This window comes from Halichoeres trimaculatus, unplaced genomic scaffold (genome assembly GCF_033239565.1).
Source record: "Halichoeres trimaculatus isolate MK-OKI-2021-1 unplaced genomic scaffold, fHalTri1.1 fHalTri1_scaffold_10, whole genome shotgun sequence".
Lineage (NCBI taxonomy): Eukaryota > Metazoa > Chordata > Actinopteri > Labriformes > Labridae > Halichoeres > Halichoeres trimaculatus.
Window position 1 is genome coordinate 21,548,097 of NW_027437187.1, and position 16,688 is coordinate 21,564,784.

The following is a 16,688-nucleotide window of genomic DNA, read 5'->3' on the forward strand; positions in this document are numbered from 1 at the left end:
AAAAATCTGATATTGGTCTGCATTCACGCTTTATTTAGAGAATTTTCAGCGCGTTACTTTCACATAAAAACACTGCTAAATAAGGCTCTAGTTCTCATCGTGTCTCTTCGTCCTGGCAGACTACCTGCGTTTGTTTATATCTGGCACGCCGAGTGCTCAGACTGATTCACTAAGAGGCGAGCGCCTCGTAGCCAGCTGTGGCTCTGCAGCGGAGGTAGCGCCGTTTTACGACACGATGAGAACTACAGCCTTATTTAGCGGTGTTTTTGTGTGAAAGTAACGCGCTGAAAATTCTCTAAATAAAGCGTGAATGCAGACCGATATCAGATTTTTTCGGTGGGAGTCCGTTTATTTGTGTTTTTGGTCAAGTAAAAATTGGTCCTGTCTGAGTGCAGAGGAATCCGGCAGAGGAGCAGGGAGGGGGTGTTTGGTGCGTGCTCCCTGGGCTTCTGCTGCACAAAAACACTGCTGTAGGGGTAATTTCTGCCCTAAACCTTGTTCCATCGCGGAATATCACTTTAAACTCTCCTAAGTTATGCAGCATCATGGTTATTGTACTACCACTGAAAATATGACAGGGACGAAAAAGTTTATCAATTATTAATTGTTTTTACAATACTCCAGATGTAACACGTTCTTGCATTGTTTTTTATTTATCAATAACAAACCATGAGTCAGTCACACAAAACAAGGACCTGGACCTCTTCTTTATAATACTTGGCTTCTATACCATTAATTGGATTTGTTTTTAGGGGGTTACACTCACTTGTTTAAGCTTGTTGGCAATTGAGGTGTCCAAACCCACGGTAGACGTAATGGTTATGATCATTATTTTTTATTTGGTGGTTAAAGGCTGAATAACTCTTTGTTAATAAAGGCATTAAATTTCTCAAGGCTGCAATGATTTGCTGGGACAGATAAATAACCAAAATATACTGTTACACAGCACCGTGACTTTTTGTTTAAATTTAATGTTCCTCATAAAGTAACAAAAAAATTCAAGCAGTGGAAATTATTGCACCTACAGGTTTGGCGATTCTTGTGTAGAGTAAAAGGTTGTTGCTCTTCTGTAATTAAAAGACAATCTGTCCTTTTTGCTGTTCCAGTGATTGTGGAACGTGACTGTATATCACTCTGTTATATGCATTGCTGTTTCAAACTATGATAAAATATATGTGAATGACCTCTGCCTGCAGCATTCAAACACTATTTTTGTAGTAGTATAAGAGACAGTGACCTGCTCTTTATATGAACATGGAAAAGTATTTTGTACTCACCTCACTGAGATGTGCTGTACATTTTGTATATGCAACCCTGCATAATTCTCAATGTGGAATAGTGTAATCCTTTCAGAAAACTAAAAACAAAAAAAAGTTGGATCTCAAGCTTAAACACTAAACGTTACACAGTGTGGTCCTAAACCGTGACTTAGAGGTAGGAGACAACTTTGAAGTGTTTTGCATATACTGTAATCCTGTCTATAACCATTTCTGTTAGCAGGAATATAGTAATGTTCTGTGAATATTTGTATGTATTTTTACTATGTATGTACAGTACACTTTTAAAGCTCATATGGCAGGCATGCAACACTGTCACTGACAGAATATTACTATATACTTATACTATACACTTACACACGCACATACTCTTATAAGATATATAAACAAATAAACATTTTTGCTGTTAGCAATACCCAGTGGTATGAAAATTATCTTTCAACCCTCATGTTTCCACACCTTAAGAAATATCACCAGTTTTGTAAGAAAATAAATTAAAACACAACAAAATATAACACATGATGATATCAACAAATAAAAATATATTGTTTCCCAGTTACCTCTTGCTAATAAATCCATTTTATATTGCGTCCTTTTGTCTCAAGTTTTTTCTTGATCATCTTTCAGTTGATATTAAGATTGTTTAATATCTCCTTCAGACCCTGCGTCCATCCAAATTGACCTGGCACATTTGTGGCTCAAAACCAACAAAAACGCTGTGATGGTTCAGATTTGGTAAAGCTTGAAAAGAGTGGCAGACATCGGACCAAGACCACGTATGCTCATGCTAGCCAAAAAAATTTGCCCTCAGCATAATCTGAACAGTTAAAAGTAATAGTATTTAAAGTTTTGCTGTGAATGCAGCAATGCATTGAAACAAATGAAGCCCAAATGAAGTTACAACCATACCCTGTCTCCCCTACTTGTAAAATTAATCATTTGATGTTCAGGCTTTTTTATTTTTTGAGGGGGGGAATACAAATTTTGGCAACTGGGGCAAACAGGCTGGCTCTTAAGTCTGGAAATCAATGTGTATTTAATTCGACAAACTTATAAGACCAGAATTACAGCGTATTATATGTCAATTTGCACAAAGAAAATATTGCCTTGGTTTTTCCATCCGTACAACCTACAAAACAATTTATGTGTATAGGTGTATTGTAGGCAGTTACAAAAGCAAAAAAAAATTTAACTAAACAATACAACTGTTTGTTTTCATTTACTCACATAAAGTGCAGTGCTGACCTCAACTGAATGCATGCGCTTGCCCACCGCCAGGGGAAACACTTTCTGACAGGCATAAGTTCATTGGCGACACCTGAAAGTGTGTCTCTCCCAAAAGGACGTCACTTTCTCCTCCCACATAAAAATATAGTAGCAACATCTCTGTTTTCATACCTTTATGGATATGATGATAAAGATGCTAATTCCTCGTGGATCCTCGTACGCATTTTAGGCGTAGTTTTTCGAAATATTCCTCGTTTTCTTGCTGGCTGGGTCCTTCACTACAAGTTTTGGTGTGCTCCAATCGTTTCTTCACATTTGTTGGCGGATACGACCTCTTAAAATCATATTTCACCGCGCACTTCTATCTCCATCCATTCAACGTTCAGGTTCGTGTATCTCCAACGTGGCCACACATCCGGGTAACTACCCAAATAGTGACGTCAGTGTGTATGCTACTTAACTCCAATATAAACTCAGGTGCGTTAGCTAAAGAAGTTTTCCAATAACTTGAACCCACCCATCCAACTTCTATGCTGGGACTATCCGAGGAGCACATGAATGCAGCACAGTCACAAGTGACGTCCATTGAGGGAAACACCTGATAACAGAAAACCAAGATACTTAGAGAGATACAATAATAAGAATGCCACTGAATTTTAAGGATACGTTTCAAAATAAAAACAGGAAACAAAACACAAGTAAAAGATAAGGTAGGTAATTAAGGCTAATTTGAAAGTGGCCACATGTGACACACTTAAGTTTCCTTTGCTTTAATTTTTTTGTGCGTCATGTTCATTTAAGAGGTTATGTATATGGGTAGTGGAGAAAAAAAGAATCATTTGCTTGAAGTTAGACGGATTTAGTATCTTTTTATCAGATGGGACATTTGATATTCAGAACACCTCGTGACCCTTGATCTGCCTCACTTCCCTTTTTTTCTCTCTCTGTCTCTCCTTTTAAATACACCCACACACCTTCTTTTATATCACCGCTCGAAGTTGTAATGACGGATCATCATGAACACTTTACTCGTGTTCGCTTTTCTGTCTGCAGTTTCAGCTCTTCGCCTGTCTGAACAAGGTGGGTCTGGCCACCTGAAAAAAAAAAAGATTTACTTTTACAGTGTTATTCTTGTTGTTCTCCGCTTTCACTTTCATTTTCTGCCATGGGATTGTTTTTTTTTCTATGATACAACAAGGCTATTCTGACGGTGTGCCTTATTTTCAGATGAATTTCACTTCAAAACATGGATGAAACAGGTAGGTCACAATCTACCAAATGCTATGGGATAAAAGTTTTTTAGGTATACGATAAAGAGGAAGTTGCCTACAATTCAAAATCACTGTATCCCACGTTGTCTTAAAGCAACAGGACGACAGAGGTAGCATGAAATCACCTCACTGTTACCGAAAAAGTTTTTTTTAGTCTATAACATCTTGTAACGCTTACAGCACAACAGAGAGTACAGCATCAAGGAATACCATGAAAGACTTCAGATATTTGCTGAAAACAAAAGGAGGATTGACACGCACAATGCTGGGAACCATTCCTTCTCAAGTAGGAACAGCTTGGTTTCATTCTCTAATATTTTTAATATCTTAAGTAGTTAAAGTGAATGGGAGTTTCAAGTTTTCTATCTTCCTGCAGTGAAGCTGAACCAGTTTGCAGACATGACATTTACTGAATTTCGAAAGACTTTTCTTTGGTCCGAGCCACAGGTAGGCTACAATAATTTAACCTATAGAGACAGCAATTAAAGAATATTTAAGTTGTTGTTTTTTTCTGGTACTAAGGGTAAGCTGTATGTGTCATTTTGCAGAACTGCTCTGCCACTAAAGGGAACTACCTCCACAGTAATGGACCTCATCCAGACTCCATGGACTGGAGAAAGAAAGGAAATTTTGTCACACCTGTAAAGAATCAGGTAAAAGTTTAACTACAGAAACACATACTCAGGCACTTTTGTTTCTTTTGATCACAGAGATCATTGTAAAATGTTGCTTCTGAAGACTTTAGTGAAGCATTCATCAAACTGAGTCTCCACCCCTTGTTTGTTTGTTTACTCTCACTTTCATATTTGGTATGCAAAAATGTCTTATATTGAGAGAGTAATTCAGAAATAAATTTAAAATATCTTGGTGTATTTCCTTTTATTTCCACTGAAGGGAGGATGTGGCAGTTGCTGGACTTTTTCCACCACAGGCTGCTTGGAGTCTGTTACTGCAATCAACAAAGGGAAACTCGTTCCACTGGTGACCTCTTACTTCCCTGTTTCATTTACTGTTGCCCAATGATATGTTTAGGTCCTACATAGTAAAACATTTTTGATATGAAGATGTAAAGAGGTTTTATTACAATTTTATGTCACATAGTCAGAACAGCAGCTTGTAGACTGTGCCCAGGACTTCAACAACCATGGGTGCCAAGGGTAAGCCGAAATTTGTTTCCTTCCTCTTTTACCCTAATACAACACTATATGTACGCCACTTCTACAAGAATTAAAGAACATATTAATTTCCCTTCCAGCGGCCTTCCCAGCCAAGCATTTGAATACATCATGTACAACAAGGGACTCATGACAGAGGAGGGCTACCCATACACAGCACTTGTAACTCAACTTCAGCAGTGTTTTTTTAATCAAATTACAAATTTCTATGAAAAAATTACCTTAGAATAACCTGTTTATCATATTGAGCTCCACTTGATTTTGTCCTTTTAGGACGGTGATTGTGTATATAAACCAGAATTAGCGGCAGCGTTTGTGAAGAATGTGGTGAATATCACAGCGGTAAGTAGACATCAGTCTTTCTTTAAAGCAGTGTCTTATTTAAAAGACTGTGTGTGATTAAGGTTTTCTGTCGTAGAATGATGAAATGGGGATGGTGGATGCAGTCGGCACACGCAATCCTGTCAGTTTTGCTTTTGAGGTGACCTCTGACTTCACATTTTACTCAGAGGGCGTGTACACCAGGTGAGGAGAACACAAAAAATATATATAGTCATGTATGCTTTTGGATATGTATTAAAAGCATTTATGTTTTTCTAAACATGCTTTTATGATCAACAAAAATGAGTGGAAGGGTAACTTAAGAAAGATACAGCCTGTTTCATTTCCTGAAAAAAAATTATATGAAGTGAAATAGTACAGTGTTGGCTTTATTACAATAAAACTGAGTCTTTCAGCTTGCTTCAGAAGTGGAGAAACCAGAAGTGGACCAGAACAAACTTTAAGAGGCAGAACTAACTCACCCCATACCACTACTATCAACAGTTGTGAAACCACAACAAATCTTTAAGTTGTTAATAGAGTTGGTTTTGTGCCTGTTTTGTAAACACCTGAAGAGCTTCCTGTCCATTGAGTCTGAAAGTGGATAACTTCCTCATTCTTACCAAATGCCTAACCCTAACCCTAACCCTAACAGAGTTGGATTGTTTACTTCTCTTCCTTCTTTCAGTACCAAATGCCACAAAACCGCTGACAAGGTGAACCATGCAGTGCTAGCAGTTGGGTATGGGCAGGAGAAGGGCTCCCCCTACTGGATAGTGAAGAACTCTTGGGGAGAATTCTGGGGGATTAATGGGTAATTCTTCTCAATTAATTCATAAAGGAAACCATAAGCTTAAAAAAAGTTTTGAGCTGAACCCTAAATGTGCTCTCTTCATACAGATACTTTCTCATTGAACGTGGAAAAAATATGTGTGGACTTGCTGCCTGCTCATCTTTTCCTGAGGTGTGATTTCTGGATTGAGCAAATTAACAACCAAACAAACAAACCAAAGGGCTGAAAAGGGAGCTGAATCTTTTCGAAACACTCACTTAGGGTATTGTTTGTATAATCAGTAGCTTTTTGTGTGTGAGAGCACAGCTGATTTTTCTTTTAACAATGATTATAGTATGACAGGATGAATCTTGTCATTTACAGATTGATCAACAAATCTGAAACTATTGCAAATATTTTTTAACTCAGTGAAATAAAATGTACCTTATTGATTTGTTTGTGTCTTTCATCAAAATAAAGGCATATGCAGCATGTTTATATGTGAAATGTATCTTTAAACCATTTCAGAACAAGAATGCTTACACAAAGTCAAGTATCTTATAAACCAGCCATCACTATACACAGGGAAACACATATAAAACAAAGACAGAAACAATATTCAAATTGCAAAAGAAAGCAGTAAGCATAGTAAATAACAGCCCCAACAGAGAACCATCAAACCCCCCACCAAATTCATGGACTTGGTCAACCTCAAAACACTTTGCAAAAAGCAAATCAGAATCAGTTACCGAAAGGCAACCAAAAGTTGTTTCAAAAAGAGATAATAAGCACAATCTCTGAAGATTATGCTTTAAAAAAAAAAGCCAGTTTTGTTAAAACACCACAACACACTGTGTATCAGTTAAAGGAGTTTATTTGTGGAGCAACTGCAGAGAAGAAATGAAAACCTGCAGATCACTTAATCAGTTCAAACAGATTTATATAACCTTATCCTAAGTGGATATAAGAGAGAAATGGAAACAAACGTAAACCAGTAAACAATGTGTTGTTTGTTTGTTTTATTAATGCACTTTCTTTTCTAATGTTTTGTTTCCCTACACAGTTTCTGACAGATTATACCACAAATGCACACCAATAAAGGGGTAGGACTAAAAAAAGTTATTTTTACTTCATCCTACAGCCTATCAAATAAATTGTGATTATCTGTGTTGTTTTAGAGTTGTCTCCTTAAATGTTTTGTTTTTCTGCTGAAACACATACATCTTATCATTGTTTATTTATTTATTTATTGGTCGATTAAACAAATATATGGAATGAAATTAAACAATTGCAAGTCAGTATCACATAATTATGAGCTAGTATCTCATTAGTAGGTCACACCTTTTTGACTGGCGGCAATATACTTCCAAAATTTCTCGGCAGTGTGCTGAGTGGTCAGTACGCTCATATTCTACTACTACATTTCCCAGAATGCGTATTCTTTCTCAACCTCAGCCAATGAGAAACCGATTTGTTGAGCGGGCGCTAAATCGGTTGTGTATACATTGCGCTCTCAAGTGAACCAAACGAACGTGTAGGTGGTAAAAGCAGTGTCTAATCTGGATAAAATTTGATGTTCAAGCGGCCAAGAAACGGGACCAAGCCCAGCGCGAGACGTCGGACGTTTGCCACTTGCGCTGTCGCGAGCCATGCTACAAGAACTGTACACTACTTTGTAAACTTAGCTTACGACTGCTAGCCAGCTAACACTGGTTCACTCACTTGTTTCATGATGACAAGTCTTCCACAAAATAACTTAAAAGAACAGCTGGCGAAGCACTGCAGTGCTGCTCAGAGTAAACTGTCTCTGGCTAAACCCAAAACAGGGTAAGTGTACCTGTTGTTACCTAAGGGTACAGCTCGAGTTTGCTAACAGCTAGCTTGAAGCCGATAGCTACAAACGCTCGACTGTATTAGCTTGATTGCTGCACGGATATCAAACTTAAGCTTTGACAGAGATTATTGTGCCCTTCAACAGGAGCCTCATACATCAGGAAATATTAGTTCCACAGATGAATGTGAACACTTTACTGACAAATACCGTTTGACTAACGATATTTGCTTTTGTGTTTCTGTGCATGCCTGTGCTGATAAAGGTTGCATTATCACATGTAAATAAACCAGCAAATGCACACAGCCTCTCTTGGTTTACATGTTATTATAAAACTACTTGCGAGTTACGAAGCCACTCAACAAAGTTACATCAAATCAGTCCAGATTTTTTCACGGTTGGCTCATATAAGTCACCTAAACTCTGGCATCAGATTCAGCGGCTCCAGTCTCATCAGTGACTTTGCAGTTGTTACTTTTGCACGGATGTTGAATTGCAATATCACGTGGAAACCAATCATTTTTTCCCCATAACTTCGAGTTTAATATCCAACGAATTAAGGAAAAAACCTCGCAAAGACAGTGGCATGAAAGCTGTGAATGTGGGTGTGCATATACTAGGTGTACATGACTCATATATATGATTGTTACCATCAGCCATATTTATAAACTCTGTAATAATGCAATGCTGTCAATTACCAAATAAAATGTTAAGCAATGTCTGTAAAATAGGATTCCATCATCCTTCATGAGCTCACCAACTGGTATATAAGGTTTTCATTATCTCATTCTTATTTTTATCTTTTCAGTGCCTTTTCTTTCAAAAAGAAGACTCCATCAGGTACCACCAAAGTTGAAATCCCAACCAAGGTAACCAGTCCTTTGGCCAATGGGAATGTCAATATCCCTAAGAGCAGCTTGGTGACTAAATCTACTCTGACATTTCCAAATAAGCTTGATGGACCTCAGAAATCCAAAATAAGCAGCTTCTTTCCCGCAAGTTCAAGGGACAAGTCAGTTTCCATCAGTTCAGCTGAAGACTGTGCTCCTGCAGGCCAGGCTCCTTCAATAGTGTCTGCTATCAAGGTGACAACAGCTCTAACTAAACCTGACAGCCAGTTTAGCAGCAGTACACGGGGCAATGCCTCCAGTATGGATGCTTCTCTTGGATTCCCACTGGAGGACTGGGATGATTTTGATGATTTTGAAACCCCCAACAAAACAAAAAATGACTCATTCAGTTCGGGAGTGTCAGCAAAGAGCAACAATCTGTTGACATCTCCTAATGAAGATGAAAAACAATCCTCGGTGAACCAGGAGAGTTGTGTTAACAAGAATGGTCTCTCCAGGAGTGAAAAATCAGGAGAGCTGGACCACGGTATCAAAAAAGCTGCACTTTCACCTGGACCCGATTTAAACCCAGACCCAGATGAGTTTGAAGTGGAGGATTCTCCTGTTAAAAGGACCAGACGGCGTCTACCTCCTCCTTTGCAGTCTGTTTTAAGTGATAGTGATGAGGACGATGATGTTGTGCAGAAGCCTTTCAAAGGAAAGTCAGGTAATGGGCTGTTCGTAGAAGCATTTTGTTTTCTTTTTACCATGTGGAGCAGAAAATTTAGGATGCAGTGAGGTAAACATACAAGCTATGTCTTTTTCCTCACAGAGAGCAAGAAAACAGGGGTTGACCCGAAGGTAATACAGATCGATGACAACTCAGAACAGGAAGATGATCTTGATTACATTCCTCCATCTCCAATCTCCGATGAGATCTCACATATTTCCTCTGCACAGGACAGAGGGTCAGTTTTTTATTAATTAGCTTTTAACACGACATGAAATGTTCATCATTCCTATCATTCGATTCTCTTTTAAGAATTGTCTCTTTTTTCTTTTAAACAGATTGAAATCAGTTGAGGCTCAGAGCAAAGACAGCTCTGAAGAGTCAAAGAAACCCATAAAAACAAATAATGACCACATCAGTCACCAACAAGAAGTAAAAACAAGTAGGTTTTACTCCTTTTATATTTATGCATATGAAACTTTTTGATAGCCCCTCCTTTTGTGTTCATTTTTTTTCTTCTTCTTTTGTCACAGATGATCAACTCCTCAGTATCATGGAGTCCATTTGTGCTTTGGTTGACTCAATCCCTGAACATGAATTGATAGGTTTGTCTTGTGGAGATGAGCTTCTGCTGAAAAGGGCTCAAAGGTGAGTACAATTAAGTGTAAATCAGTTTTTTAATAACTTTATTTAATTCGAACAACTTTATTGATTACTGCAAGGTTGAATTTATCTTTGTCTCTCGCACAGAAAGAGGATTCTTGCAACTGGTGGGGACAGTTTATTGAGGATGCAACAGCCAGACAGCACTGTGATTGCTGAACCCAGCTTAAAGCCAAAATCGTTCAGTGGTGAAGCGTCTGATGCTTTGTACTCCAGCAGTTCTGTGGCTGTGGACCAAAAGAAGCCTCAGATCAGGAGGTCTTCAGTTATATCGGTGGACTACAACTCTGATCATTCAGACAGTATCATTAATGTGAAACCAGTGAAAAATGCAGACAGCAGAGGAACATTTTGGGAAAGTGATAGCATCTGTCACATCTCTCCATCAGTCCAGAATTTTACAAAACCATCTTTTCATTTCTCTGAGAAAACAAGCTCGGATCTTGATGGCTCAGATCTTTTCTTCTCACCCAAGAAACCAGAGACTGTTCCACGGGGCAAATTAAGCACCCCAGCAGCAATAAATGTGGAAGAAGATTTAGATCCAGATGACTTTTATGACGACAACTTTGACATAGATGATTTAGATGACTCAGATATTCCTCAGTATTTCGATGAACCCCAGACTTCATCAGTGATGGGAAGAAACTCCAATACAGTGACCACAACTGTGAAAGAAGAGGGTGCAAAGAAGCTAGCTTGGGAAAAGAAACCAACAACACCTGTCTCTGCACCAAAGCCTTCAAAGATCTGCTCTCCAGGCAAGTCCACATGACATGGTACATTATGGGACTTGTTCTTATTTATAGAATAGAAAGCCTTTGTTGTCATTATGTGACTTACACACAGTGAAATAAGGAGTGTTTTGATTGGAGGCTGCACTTAACTAGTGCAACATTGTCAGAGAGATCAGAATCAGGTTTTATTGCTAAGTACATTTGCACATAAAAGGGATTTGACTTGGTGTATTGGTGCTAACAATCGACGAGGAAATAACGTGAGACTAGCAACAACTTAAATAATACAGAACTACAAGCTATACACTCTGTAAAATAGAATATAGAAAAAGTTATATTAAATTTAAAAATATAGAAAATGAAAGAATACTTATTTAAAAAAAGTAATAAAAGAACGCTGCCTTGAGGGGAAACAGTGCTGATTGTCCTGCTGTCTAAGACATTCTGTCTCAGTTTCACCTGCTGTCTCCAGTCAGACAGGAAGTCTGTGACCCACCTGCAGGTGGACTCAGGCATTTTGATGCACTGTTTCTTTAAAGCAGACAAATGATATTTTTATTTGTTTATTTTTTCTTGCAGAACCAACCTTCAGAAACCCGGCCCATGATCGCTTCAGAGGTCTCAACTTCCCTTACTCTCAGGAAATGATGAAGATCTTTCAGAAGCGTTTTGGTCTTCATCAGTTCAGGTTCAACCAACTAGAAGCCATAAATGCGACACTCCAGGGTGAAGACACATTTGTGTTGATGCCCACAGGTAACAAGAGAAAACATTTAAATCTCAGCTCTATTACAACAGATTGAGAAAAACAGTGTTAATGTTTGTGTATCTGCTTCATTCACAGGTGGTGGTAAGAGTCTGTGCTACCAGCTGCCTGCCTGCATCTCGCCAGGAGTCACTGTGGTCATCTCTCCACTTAAATCACTCATTGTAGACCAGGTTCAGAAACTCACCACCCTGGATGTGCGTATATTTTTTCTTATTAAACTTGTGATCATACAAAAGAAGGCGTTGCTAATTTAGAAATATCCCACATTTCAGATCCCAGCGACTAGCTTATCTGGTGACAAAAGTGATAGCGAGGCAAGCAGGATCTACATGCAGCTCTCTCGGAAGGACCCCATTATCAAACTCCTCTATGTCACTCCTGAAAAAGTAAGAAAGCTACTCTGTCTCTATTTTAGCTGAAATTCAACGGATTGACTGATGAATGACTTTTCTTCTTTCTTAGGTGAGTGCAAGTAACAGGCTGATCTCCGCCCTGCAGAACCTTTTCGAGCGAGGCTTTCTTGCCCGGTTTGTCATTGATGAGGCCCATTGTGTCAGTCAGGTGTGTTCCTCTTTATGACACAACCTCCAGCAGGTTTCGTTTTTTGCTTTTGGAAACATTTGTTGTGAGTCATTCTTGGGTGTTCAATTTTTCAGTGGGGCCACGATTTCCGCCCTGACTATAAGAGGTTGCACGAACTACGTCAGAAGTTCCCCAGCGTCCCGATGATGGCTCTGACAGCCACTGCTACGCCTCGTGTTCAGAAAGACATCCTTAATCAGTTGAACATGACTCGACCTCAGGTGTATGTGCTCCATCTCAGCTTCTGCGTCAGATTAATAAAGTTATACTTCAGTGTTTTTATTTTTTATTCATGCAAATCCAATTTAATCGTGTGATGTATTTTCAGCTTCACCATGAGCTTCAACAGAACAAACCTGAAGTATTCTGTGCTGCCCAAGAAACCAAAAAAGGTTGACGAGGACTGTATCAACTGGATTAAGAAGCACTACCCACGTAAATATTTCAGAACAACTTCTTCTCATCCTGGTTATTTTTAGGGCTCTGCTAAGGCTGTTTTGTTTAAACTTAGCTCACTACACATTCTGCAGTCTGTCATAACTGAGCTATACTTGAGAGGTTGAATGTCCTAAAAATTTTAGAGCTACATGTAAGTAGTTAATTGGTTTTATCAGAAGCCTTGTTTGTAGAGAGACACTTTGTATTTGGTCAATGATTACACACCTCTTTGTATTCTGTCTTTTTTAATTTGAATGCATTTTGTATATTTCAGGGGACTCTGGCATTGTGTACTGTCTGTCCCGCAATGACTGTGATGCCATGGCTGAGAGTCTGCAGAGAGCTGGCATATTAGCTCTGTCGTATCACGCAGGCCTCAAAGACGGTGACAGAGAGTACGTGCAGACCAAGTGGATCAACCAGGAAGGCTGCCAAGTAAGATCATCACTCACCCTATGTTTTAAAAATCACTGAAAGAACTTACTGGGAAGAGAGAAGTGTGCATTACAAACCACAAACTGTTTTAGGTTTTTGGAGTTTTTAACATCTCAGTTTAATGCTTGTATCTTTATTTGTTGTCAGGTCATCTGTGCCACCATTGCCTTTGGCATGGGCATCGATAAGCCTGATGTGCGCTATGTGATCCATGCCAGTCTGCCAAAGTCTGTGGAAGGTTACTACCAGGAGTCTGGAAGAGCAGGCAGAGATGGAGAGATCTCTCATTGTATTCTCTTTTACTGTTACGCAGATGTACATCGCATTAAAAGGATCATCAGCAGTATGTGATACATTTGTTCTTTTGAATTTTGGAAGCATGTTTCTGTCTTCTTCTGCCAATCTTTAAATGTTGAAAATCATAGCATGTCTTACTATCTAAATGTCTAACTGTTCAATATTCAGTCTAATTTGGGTCTTCTTTTTATCCCAGTGGACAGAGAGGGTGACAAACACACCAAATCGACTCATTACAACAACCTGCACAGCATGGTGCATTTCTGTGAGAACATGATGGAGTGCAGGAGAATTCAGCTGCTTGCTTACTTTGGGGAGCTGAGGTTTAACAAAGCTTTCTGTAAGGAGCACCCAGATGTGGCCTGCGACAACTGCTCCAAACCCACAGTAGGAACCTGTTTCATTTTGCCTTCTTCTGTTCTTGTAAGATTTACCTGCCTGTTTAGACCGAGCAACGATGTGAACTTGAATAATTCTGTGCACAGCAATACAAGCTGAGAGACGTCACTGAGGACGTGAAGAGGATTGTGAGGTTTGCCCAAGAGTACTGCGAGAAAGTCGGAGCGAGGTTTGGAAAGACTGCTCAGCAGAACCGACTGACCCTGAACATGCTGGTGGATATCTTCATTGGTGAGTTACATCAATTTCTTAAAGTTATTACTCATGCAGACATTGAGGAGTATTTTCCAGCCTTTATGTGATAAGTGCTGTCAGTGAATGTGGATGATTTGCTTCTGTTAGGATCTAAATCTGCCAAGATACAGACTGGAATGTTTGGGATGGGAGGAGCTTACTCAAGACACAACGCTGACCGTCTCTTCAAAAAACTGGTTCTGGACAACATTCTGGAGGAGGATCTGTACATCACCAACGGCGGCCAAGCTGTGTCTTATATCTCTGCTGGGCCCAAAGCCATGAATGTTGTATCAGGAAACATGCAGGTAACTATCAGCTGTATTTTTCTGCTGACAGCTTAGCCACCAGTTACTTTTGGGACACGGACCGACAAACTTAGTATTCAGTGAGAATCTGATATCTTTTTAAATGCAGTGTTTTTAAATTCCTTTAATCAAGTTTTTCTTTAAAGGTTAAGTAATCAGCCCTAGCTCTTCAAATACAACTCAAAAGATACATTTTTTTAAAGTCATAAATCTGTGAGAAAATGTAGAAATTGCAGATTATTAAGTTGACTTTTTGCCCATTTCACTGCATCATGGAGCCACTTGTCATCCTTATCAAAATGTATTCCTACTTGGACTCAGCAATAAGGAGATACTTCTGATCTAAACACAGAATCATCTGATTATTAATGAAATGAAAAATACTTTATTAATTCCAAAGGGAAATTCAGGAATTAATTAATCAATTAATATAAGCATCTGGACTTTGACGAGCCATTGCTGTATGAAGGGCCTGTTCAGTGGAAAGCAGCACACTGATCTGAAGGTGATTGTGTTTATCCAGCAAGAAATTCACCACAGCTGGCCAATGCAAGGATATTGATGCTAACATCTCCGGGCTATTCAGGTGGAATATGTGGTACAACAAGGCACAAAAAAAATGCAAATTTGCGAGCTCATAAAGTCCTAAATTTACTTTATAAAACCATAAATTTGAAAATTTTCTTTTCTTGAGAATTCAAATATTTTATTTCCGTAAGTGGCTCTACTAGGCTGTCGTCCTCTCTAACTTGTTTGTAAAAACATAGTTTACCTGTTTGCAAATTATTTAGGGTGTATATTGAATTGAAACAGAAAAAAACAATGAATCAGTCAAATTCTATCACAATTTGACTTTACTCTTTACTTACTTTACTTACAACTTAAAAGTAATGACCTCTAAAATACTTCACATCAGGAATACAACTAAAAACATATGTAATAAAAAAGCACAATATATATATTTGGTATTTAAAACTTGCATCACACACATCTGGAGTGAGATGTAATCTGTTGGACTTTATTTTGAAGAGTAAGTTTACAAAGTAAGATTTTTTTTTTTTTTTAAATTTATGTTGATGATCAGGGTTCGTTCTCCACCACTGCTCTCCTGAAGTGTTAAGAAAAAATGCATCTTTATAAAACTCTTTGATATCAAAGAAAACAGTGAACACTGGTTATCGTCTGATAACAGGTGGACTTCTATGAGACAGAGAGTGCGTCCAGCATCAGGAAACACAAAGCCTCTGTCGCTAAGAATGTCTCACAAAGAGAGGAGAAGGTTCAGGAGTGTCTGAAGGAGCTGACAGATCTGTGCAAGCAGCTGGGAAAAGCTTTCGGCATTCACTACTACAACATTTTCTCCACTGCTGCTTTGAAAAGGATATCTGGTAATATCTGTGAAACATTTTTTTCTTTTAAATGCCAGAAAAAATGCTCTCATTGTACAATTAACAAAGAAAAATCTGTTTTCCATTTGCTCAGAGAAACTTTCCCCTGATCCTGAGGTCCTCCTAACAATCGATGGAGTGACAGAAGACAAACTAGAAAAGTATGGAGCTGAGGTCATTCAGGTGTTGGAGAAATACACAGAATGGCAGCTGCCTGGTAAGAGATTTACGTTTTTTAATGTGTCAAATTGAGATTCCTTTGATAATCATTGTGCTTTTTTGATGCACTGTTAATTTAACAGAGGAGCAGGCAGGCAATGACGGCGATGGATGGATTGACACAACACGAGGCCGTACAGTTGTAGATTATGACGATGAGGACGAGGAGTCCTCCTCCTACTTCCGTGGTGAGGCCAAACAGGGACAGAAGAGAAAGAAAGCTCCGTTCTTCAAGTATTCAAAGAAGAAGAAATCATACAGCAACACAAGTACCAGCTCTAAAGGGTCTGTGGTGTATGCCTTTTATATTTTATTATCCCTTTGTTGGATCACATTCAATACAAAGTTTGTCTTCAAAGCTTAACTTACTTTTTCTTATTTTTCTCTGTCTTGCTGTGTTGTTGATTCAGTCGTGGCTACAGCAGCAACAAATCGTGGTCTTCATCCGGCTCCAGAGGTGGATCTAGAGGTGGTAGCCAGGGGTCCAGAAGCTCGGTCGGAGATGCATCATCAGGCAGAAGACCAGGCTTCCTGTCCGCCCCCACCCCTCATTCCAATCCAAGACCCTTTTTGAAGCCAAGCTACTCAAATTTTAGCTAAGCTGCCTCTGAAATCCACTTAGAAACCTTTCACTACATTTTAAAACAGTTCCCTTTAAATATTGACATTTCTATCCCTGCTGTTGAGTGGCACTACTTGAATTTATTTATGTTTTGTACAGTTAATATGTCTGTCAAGATTTTATATGCAGAGAGGGGGTTGTAAAATTATTTTTTTACGGTCAA

At 38.8% G+C, this 16,688-nt stretch overlaps 2 protein-coding genes across 3 annotated transcripts; both read left to right on the top strand.

Annotated features, from left to right (window-relative positions):
- The first annotated feature begins 2,703 nt into the window (after positions 1–2,703).
- Positions 2,704–6,701, top strand: ctsh (cathepsin H). Of its 2 annotated transcripts, none has more exons than XM_074677759.1 (13): positions 2,704–3,214; positions 3,503–3,584; positions 3,732–3,763; positions 3,956–4,061; positions 4,152–4,222; positions 4,324–4,428; positions 4,670–4,756; positions 4,877–4,932; positions 5,031–5,112; positions 5,224–5,292; positions 5,369–5,475; positions 5,960–6,085; positions 6,172–6,701. In XM_074677759.1, exons 2-13 carry the CDS (start codon positions 3,521–3,523, stop codon positions 6,239–6,241), a joined length of 975 nt encoding a protein of 324 aa, XP_074533860.1. In that variant the 5' UTR covers positions 2,704–3,214; positions 3,503–3,520; the 3' UTR covers positions 6,242–6,701. The 2 variants fall into 2 exon arrangements, with proteins under 2 accessions (XP_074533860.1, XP_074533859.1); XM_074677758.1 differs by having other exon boundaries at positions 3,469–3,584; positions 6,172–6,696.
- A 783-nt stretch (positions 6,702–7,484) lies between these two features.
- Positions 7,485–16,683, top strand: blm (BLM RecQ like helicase). The gene is made up of 21 exons (XM_074677056.1): positions 7,485–7,870; positions 8,683–9,431; positions 9,537–9,672; positions 9,773–9,876; positions 9,968–10,082; positions 10,185–10,858; positions 11,414–11,590; positions 11,679–11,797; positions 11,876–11,989; positions 12,066–12,164; positions 12,260–12,408; positions 12,514–12,620; positions 12,898–13,058; positions 13,206–13,401; positions 13,552–13,742; positions 13,841–13,985; positions 14,097–14,296; positions 15,489–15,684; positions 15,779–15,901; positions 15,987–16,188; positions 16,314–16,683. Exons 1-21 carry the CDS (start codon positions 7,773–7,775, stop codon positions 16,501–16,503), a joined length of 4,245 nt encoding a protein of 1,414 aa, XP_074533157.1. The 5' UTR covers positions 7,485–7,772; the 3' UTR covers positions 16,504–16,683.
- The last annotated feature ends 5 nt before the right edge of the window (positions 16,684–16,688 follow it).

Bases quoted from the DNA above. Each gene is read 5' to 3' on its own strand.
- ctsh (XM_074677759.1), top strand. From the start codon at position 3,521: ATGAACACTTTACTCGTGTTCGCTTTTCTGTCTGCAGTTTCAGCTCTT. The intron at 4,757-4,876 runs GTGACCTCTTAC...TATGTCACATAG, and splicing joins AAGGGAAACTCGTTCCACTG to TCAGAACAGCAGCTTGTAGA. The intron at 5,476-5,959 runs GTGAGGAGAACA...TCCTTCTTTCAG, and splicing joins TCAGAGGGCGTGTACACCAG to TACCAAATGCCACAAAACCG.
- blm (XM_074677056.1), top strand. From the start codon at position 7,773: ATGATGACAAGTCTTCCACAAAATAACTTAAAAGAACAGCTGGCGAAG. The intron at 13,059-13,205 runs GTAAGATCATCA...ATTTGTTGTCAG, and splicing joins TCAACCAGGAAGGCTGCCAA to GTCATCTGTGCCACCATTGC. The intron at 13,743-13,840 runs GTAGGAACCTGT...TTCTGTGCACAG, and splicing joins ACAACTGCTCCAAACCCACA to CAATACAAGCTGAGAGACGT.